The sequence below is a fragment of the Nicotiana sylvestris genome, chromosome 10 (assembly GCF_000393655.2).
Source record: "Nicotiana sylvestris chromosome 10, ASM39365v2, whole genome shotgun sequence".
Taxonomy (NCBI): Eukaryota; Viridiplantae; Streptophyta; class Magnoliopsida; order Solanales; family Solanaceae; genus Nicotiana; species Nicotiana sylvestris.
The window spans coordinates 145,127,823-145,136,154 of NC_091066.1; the positions used below are offsets into that span (position 1 = coordinate 145,127,823).

An 8,332-nucleotide genomic window follows, 5' to 3' on the forward strand; every position below is an offset into this window, starting at 1 on the left:
ATCCAATCTTCCGTAAAACGGCGGATTCAACATGATTTTTTAGGTATAGGTCTATGTAGGGATTATGTACTATTATATATGGGTAGGGATTATGTTAGGAGTATGGGCCTAGGAATTATAAGTTTGGTAATTATGGACTATATCCAAAAATTAGGTCTAAAGATGAGTTGCTCGAGCCCAAGTTTTGCTCTTTCCTCGCGAACGAGATTAAAATACGATCTCATTTATTAATTAATCCTACTTAAGTAAAATAACTGTTAAAATAAGACTGACCATTAAAACGAAACTATTTTTGTTATTTTTCAAGATTAAAAATGACTACAAAACATTAATGATTTTTATTTTTGTAATTTTCATTTTCTTGAAATAAAATAAAGTAAAAGAGTCAAAATTAATTGAAATAGCGATATTAAGCCTAAATTAAATATTAACAAGCTAAAATATAAAAGAATATTGGGGAGGATAAAAAATAAGATGTCTACACTGATTACTTGATGAAGAGCTTGAAATCAGCAATTTGATATTCTTCAACTATTTTTTCTCGGATATCCCTTGCTGACTTTACAACAGATTCATTGCACTCCTTTACCTCAATGGACTTTAAAGAAGAGATGTCTTCGAAACAAGAAGGGATCTCCTTCAGATTCTCGAGTCCACGCAGAAACAACCGTTCAAGGTTAGGAAATGCGTCATCGGAGACGGTCCATTCTTCAAGACTGCGACAAAACATTAGTTTCAAGACATTGAGTCCAGGGAACTCATCATCGCTCACTTCCCATTTTTCATCGTCAAATTCAATGGCTAGCAGTTCTAGCACCTGAAGGTTCTGAAGCTGAGCAATGTTGGATAAGTGCTCATGGCTCAGTCTAAGGACGGACAGTTTCAATCTTCTGAGATTTGACGCGGAGATGCATACAGGATACCGATGCTGGAGCTCTACGACTTCACCAATAATGTGTAGCGTCTCAAGCTGTGTTGAACAATCCAATACAGGGAACGGAGAATTGCAAACACCCTTGAATTTGCATTCCAGTTCCCGAATATTAGGTGCTTTTCTCAATATCAATTCAACATCCTTGACACAAGAAAAATATGGCTGAGAAAGAGTGTCCAAATCATAAAATTTGGAGGAGTCCTCAAGTAACTTTTCCGCATTATTTATAGTGAAGAAGTGACTAATATGCAGATGTCTCAATTTACTCATCTTCCTAAGAGTAACCGGTAACAACATTTGTCCCCAAGATCTTAATATCAAAGTCTCAAGGTTCCAAAGATTTGATATGGACGATGGGATTGACTTCTGCTTAGTTTCTGCATAAATATATCTCAAGTAAACTAGTTCAGTTGGAAAAGAATCAATAACAACGTTCTGCTCCAAATCCAACACTTTTAGAAACTTGAAATTCTGCAAAATGCGTGAAATAGCGAAAGCGGGTTTAGGTACGGAAATACGGGCAAAGAAATCTGTATTACTCCTGAAAAGTATTGAGCCAACATGTGTGCAAGAAGGGCTCCATTCTTCAAGATTATCCACTTCACAAAAGGCCAATCGACGTTGCGCATGCTGCTTATGAGAGTAAATGCAGGAAGAAGGATTGGCATTGTGATCCCTATGAATATTAGCAGTATCATAACATTGATTTTCAAATATAACTGATATAGTTAATCCTTGTGACTATATAAATTAGTAAAAACATGTACAATTAATTTTAACATATAACTTGAAATTTTGATTTATTGAACAAATATAGTATCGTAATTGGTATATATATTACCGTATTATCCATAGCAGAAGATTCTCCTCCGCTGCTTTTTCCTTGCAAAACTCGAGCAATACATCATGAAGGCGACATGCTTCAACCTTACCATCTGAACTCCTCTTAGCATCCATAACGAGATTTCTTCCCATAAGATTCTCTAAGTAACCTTCGGCTATATCTTCCAATCTCTTGCCTTCACAACTTTTTAGAAATCCTTCCGAGGTCCATAATCTTGTTAACTTGGAAACATTAATCACTCTATCCTCTAAAAATGCTCCAAAATAAAGGAAGCAAGGCTTAAGATGACATGGTAAATCCTGATAACTTTGTTCCACAATGGCCTTTGAATCGCCGTGAATGTGGGAACTTAAAGTTGTAGCCACTTGTTTCCAACTCTCTTCTGTCTTCTCGATCCTTGCCAGAATACCAGCCACCAAAACAATTGAAAGAGGCAGCCCTCCACACTTCGTTGCTACTTGTCGCCCAACTTTTTCAAGGGGAAGGGAGCACCTTTCTTCACCAATTACTTTAGATTTTAGTAACTCCCAGCTTTCATCTTTGCTCAATATACGAAGATGAATGGGTTTACTAACAGATGTAGCATAATTGGCAACTGCAAGATGCCGCGTTGTTAGAAGGATTCTGCTTCCATTTTTGGCATCATAGAAGCAAGGCCTTAAATCATCCCATGCACTAGCTTCCCACACATCATCAACAAGGATAAGATATCTTTTTGCCTTCAAAGTTTTCTGAAGCTTTTCTGCTACATCAGCTTCAGTAGAGACGCTAGGGCTCCCACCAATGGCATCGTTCAGAATGGCCAAAAGCAAATCGATACGTTTATACACTTGAGATACACAGCATTGTGCAAGAATATCAAAGTGTTCAACAACTGAACCATCAGAATAGAGGTTTTGGGCCAAAGTTGTCTTACCTAGGCCAGGCATACCGATAATAGAGATAACATCTAGTTCTCGGCATCCTTTTGTTAGTTTGTCTCTCAATTCGTTCCTCATGTCCTCAAGACCAACAATTTGTTGATTTGCCATTGGAGTCTTAACCAATTGTGATGACTTATGATCAGTGGCAGTATTTGTATCATCTAGTACTGAACTAGACATTTTCTTTTCTTGAATCTCTTCTACCTCTGCTTTGATACAAGTAATCTCCTCTATGATATCGAGGAGCCAACGCTCAAGACACCAGTGAGGAACTTCTTTGCTTATACAAGCATCAACCACATATTCCACCTCATACGCTTTGCTAATCAACTGCGTAGCACAATCTTGAAATATCTTGAGCTTATTGTGTTGGTCTTGTGAAACAGCCTTTAGAAAAGGTTGCAAGCTCTCAAGTTCCTTCTGAATTATTTGAAGCTGGTTCACGACAGTAGCGAGTGAATCTGAATGGCGGCTCTGGAACTCCTTCAAGTTGCTTAAAAAAAAATCAACATAGCCTAGTCCATGAATCCTCGGCAAGTTAGATTGAACCGCCTTACGAATGATGAGGTATATCATCACTTTGACAGGCTGAATGTTTCCCGGAAGATCAAGACCAAGTGCTTGGTTCAAATCCTCCAATGTCATGCCTTCTTTCTCCCCCTCGCTATCATATAATGAGTAAATTAGAAGGCCGGCATCAACAATAACAGTGTCCATATCTTGACAATGAAACTCAAGACCTAGTATTGGCAGATGGATGAGATTGGCTCTTATAAGGCTGAGCATATCCTGAAGGATTGACATTTGATCATTTGAAGAAACTGTCCCACTAGGATTACTAACAGTGGGTAGCTTCATCAAATTGTGTGCGGCAGCCTCCAAAAATCCACTGTCAGTTACATGTTTATTTTGAATATTGGGATGCCAACCTGGTTGTATAGTCGACTTCAAAGCGCACAGGACATCTGTATAAATTTTGCGAATACCTGGCTGAATGGGCCTAATCTTCATTTGCAGGAGATCAGAAAACAAATCATTCATTGCACTTGGATCCACGTCTTGATTTTCCTTACCATGGATTGGCAAATACAACCATGCAACCATTGCTGCGTGGCTAGATACAATTAAAACGTGAGTGAAGAAAGTATGTTGGCTTTGAGCTGGCTCTGTGCATTTGTTTGAAACAAAGCAGACAAAAAACCTCAGCAAATTCAACTCCTTCAAAACCTCCTCTATTTGTCCCTTTGGTCCCGGAACAAAGAGTAGCGAACGAGGATCATCAATCTGCACTAAAATATTGAGATTCTCTATAACAGCATCAATGAATTCCAGTAGAAATTTGGGGGTAGGAATATCATCCTTGTTGGCTGGAAGTGGTATTGATGATACTTCGGCGAAGGAGTATTTTGATTGGAATTCCAGCTTTGTCTTCCAAATTCCTGTTGGCACGTCGGAGGTAAAGGGATCAAAATTTGGATCCACAGACCCCTCCCAGTCAGAATCAGAGAAAAAAATTCGTTGAGTAGCCTGTTGTACTAATATGGATTTCTTCCAAATTTCTTTCATTTTCTGTGTGAAGTTCAGCTTGCCGCATTCACCTGCGAAGGTGAAGCTCTGCAGACTGAGAAAACAGTCCAGGAAACTTAACTCCCACAGAAAGAACTCCAATCGATCCCTTGAAACATCGTCAATGTTAGAGGGTCGAAATTCGAGAAAGTCACGTCGTATTTTTGACAAATCTTTGTCAAGAAACATGATTCTCCCTCTTTGTTAGAAATTGTGACAAAGGAATTAAACTGCTATGAACTCGAACTGCAAGGGAAAGGAGGAGAGAAGTTGAGATACAAATCAGACATCTATTCCTTGTATAAGCAGCAAGTCAACTTATTGTTAGTAAGTCCACATTATTTATTCCTTGTATGCACATGGGTAGATTCCTTCCCATTTCGTCTTTACCAATTGTATACTCAGTCCATTTCAATTTATGTAAACCTATTTCTTTTTTGGTCCGTGCTAAAAATAATGACCCATTTTCTTATTTGGAAACAATTTACTTTTATACAATAATTTATAGCCACATAAAATATATGTGCCTCATTTTACATACAAGTTCAAAAGTCTTCTATCTTTTCTTAAACTCCATGCCCAGTCAAATGGGTTCACATAGAGGGAGTATTAAATACCGAACATTGATGTATGACATAAGATTAATTAGATAATCATATCATAGAGGTACACAAAGTAATACTATCTATCTATAATTAAAAGTCAAAGACAAAAGCCCCCGATTAAGCCAAGTGACAGAACAATATAATGACACATGTCATTAAGATCATTCTCCTACATATTAGGAAGCACACTAATAAGGAAATATAATTTTACTTTTAATAGAATTGTAATTACAGGTTATCTATCTATAATTAAAAGCCAAAGACAAAAGCCCCTGGTTAAGCCAAGTGGCAGAACAATATAATGACACATGTCACATTAAGACAATTCTCCTACATATTAGGAAGCACAGTAATAAGGAAATATAATTTAACTTTTAATAGGATTGTAATTACAGGTTATTTAGTGAAATTTTTTGGATAAAAATCTTTCGAAATCGTTCAGTTCACAAAATCAGTGAAAATTTTTGGAAAAAAATTCCGAAAATTATAAAGTTAACAAAATCTGGCCCGATTACTAAATAACAGGCAGCCCTTTTTCTAATTTTTTTTTTCAATTATTAACTCTTTCTAGTACTAAAAAACCGGTGGCCTTCTTTCGAAACCGTTCAGTTCACAAAATCAGTGAAAATTTTTGGAAAAAAATTCCGAAAATTATAAAGTTAACAAAATCTGGCCCGATTACTAAATAACAGGCGGCCCTTTTTCTAATTTTTTTTCAATTATTAACTCTTTCTAATACTAAATAACCGGCGACCTCTACTGCAAATAGGCATGGACTTAAAAACCTTTGAGTTCAAAACCGTTCAAATTCCTTTATCTGCAAAAGCACGATGGATGCAACTGCTTAACGCACGTATCTTATACTGGGTATCAACTGCTCTTACTGGGTATCAACTGCAAAAACATAGAGGAGTTTATATTTCTTCCTCATCTACACGTTCTTCAATTCTAAAGTTTCTTCTTCTATCAAGATTTCAAGGAAAGTTACGGCTTATGCAAAAGATGGCTACTCACTTAGATTTCATCAAGGATATAACAATTTCGAAGATGCAATGGAAGTTAAAAGTTCGTGTTGTCCGTATGTGGGAAGTACCGGATCGTTTTAATCCAGGCACTGTATTCTCGATTGAATTGGTTCTACAAGATGAAAAGGTATTTTACATATGTTATTACCTTGCTAATTCGATTTGATTTTCGAAATTTTTATATGAATATATATATATTTGTTTTGCTCCTCCAAATTGCTAAATCGAGTTGATTTTCGGAATTTGACAAAAGGGGTTGAAAAAAATTAATTTCGAACTAAAGTTATTTCGGATTAACAAAAACAGTTTCAGTTGGAAAAAATTGATATTTTTCTCTATTACTAAAACGCAACTACTATGCAGCAGATTTGCATATCAAATCTCCTTCTATATTAGTTATTTTGCACCACCTGCTAAATATAATCAGGATTCCAAGCATGAGGTTATAACAGGGATCTTTTTAACTTATGTATTTGAAAACTCATAACCAGTTCGGGAGGATCAAGTCCAAAATGCCATGAATTTCTTTCACATCCAAGAGTTAGGGGATCTCCTATCATGTATAGTCGTTTTTTCAGAATTACCAAAACCAGTTGTCACACCTCCTTTTTCACCTACACCCCCGCTAAGGGACGTAAAGGGATTTTTTCCAATTAAAGGACAATCGAAACAGGATTTTATTTAAAGGTTCAGAGTCGCCACTTGGGAGATTTGTGGTGTCCCAAGTCACCGGTTGAATCCTGAATCGAGGAAAAGAATGACTCTGTTTAACAGTCTGCGCACCAGAAATCCGGATAAGGAATTCTGTTAACCCGGAAGAAGGTGTTAGACATTCCGAGTTCCGTGGTTCTAGCACAGTCGCTCAACTGTCATATTCGGCTTGATTATCTGATTTTATACAATTATGAACCTACTGCAAATTTTAACTGTTTACCATTTTTGTTATTATTTATTCAAAGAATTACAACGTCGTGAGAATGCATCTCGAATTGCGCCACATAAATGTACCCGCAATTTTCGATACGTTCCAACTTCGTTGAGATTTGGATTTGGGTCACATAAATGTGCACCCGAGTTTAGGAAGATAACATTATTAAATACGCGCCTAAAGATACTAACACATTGTTATTTTGAGAAAGGCCGTAAAGTTCGCTATGCGACCTGTATCGAAATCTAAGCATTTGAAATAACTGTCCGTTGAGGGCCCCGCAGTTTGGGTATTCTTGTTTGTCGAGGCTCGTCTCATTCATTATTTTTTTTAAATGGAATTTGCAACGTTATGGAAATGCATCTCGAACCACGTCACAATCAATGTACCCGTGATTAACGACACATTTCGACTTTGTTGAGATTTGGATTTGGGTCACATAAATGTGCGCCCGAGTTTAAGAAAGTAAATTATTAAAAGTACGCGCCTAACAGTGACTAACGCGTTATTACTTTTGGGAAAAAGGCCGTGAAATTATCTAAGCGGCCGATCCCGAGTTCTAAGTATTTAATATATATACAATCGTAAGGGCCTCGCAATCGGTGAGTTTTACTAGGCGAGGCTCATCTCGCTTATTTTAAAAGGACAATCCTAAAGTGACTACATTTTCTACTATGTTTGTCTCTAAAATAAAAGAGAAGAGGTCCTAATTAGTTACATGTTTATAAGCTCGTGCCTCTTATTATTTATTAGATTAAGACAAATGCAAACGAAAAATTGCAACAGAGCTTACTCAAGGGAGATTGTATTGTTCCTTATTCTATTAGTTAATAACACTAAAGTTGAGATTATGAATAGAACACGAGATTGACACCCAGTAATATCAAAACAAACTAACTATTTTTTGATTAATTTAAACTAACATTATTAGATGAATTAAACTATTAGAATTAACTATGTGTAATACAAAGCCATTTCTTTTACTCTTTTTACGACTTGTCGAAGAAATGCGTAAATGCTTAAAAAACCCGACATTAGGCTAACATCAATCACTAACATTTGAGAATATTAGTTACTAACATTATTCACATTGCTATTTAAAATGATGTTACTTACTCAAGCGAACTCGCAATTTCAGAACTAACCCTATTAAACCAACATGCTGATTTCCATGAACTATTTGAACCTGTTTTGTGGCATAACCTATTTGAAACTATTACACGACTACTAAAAAAAGAATTAACTACACTATATTTCATAACTAGTAATCACAAACTAAGATTAATTACAATTGATATTCACATGTTTGTAGAAATAGATTCAACAGTCCAGTTTATGCATTCCAAAGTCATTCTAATACATGCTATGCGATATCAAGTGAACTACTGCTTATACATTAAATTAAACACAAAGAAACAGGAGACATTCAGAAATCTATTCCAACAACTCTTTACTGCCTTTTCATTAAATTTGAGAGCTTTAGAACATGTACCTGGATAATGGAAAT

At 36.2% G+C, this 8,332-nt stretch overlaps 1 protein-coding gene across 1 annotated transcript; it reads right to left on the reverse strand.

Moving 5' to 3' along the window:
- Positions 1-443: 443 nt before the first annotated feature.
- LOC104215999 (late blight resistance protein R1-A-like) lies at positions 444-4,560 on the reverse strand. The gene is made up of 2 exons (XM_009765957.2): positions 1,776-4,560; positions 444-1,610 (listed from the first exon to the last, which is right to left on the reverse strand). Exons 1-2 carry the CDS (start codon positions 4,454-4,456, stop codon positions 488-490), a joined length of 3,804 nt encoding a protein of 1,267 aa, XP_009764259.2. The 5' UTR covers positions 4,457-4,560; the 3' UTR covers positions 444-487.
- Between the last annotated feature and the right edge of the window lie 3,772 nt (positions 4,561-8,332).

Bases quoted from the DNA above. Each gene is read 5' to 3' on its own strand.
- LOC104215999 (XM_009765957.2), bottom strand. From the start codon at position 4,456: ATGTTTCTTGACAAAGATTTGTCAAAAATACGACGTGACTTTCTCGAA. The intron at 1,611-1,775 runs GTAATATATATA...TAATATTCATAG, and splicing joins CTTCTGCTATGGATAATACG to GGATCACAATGCCAATCCTT.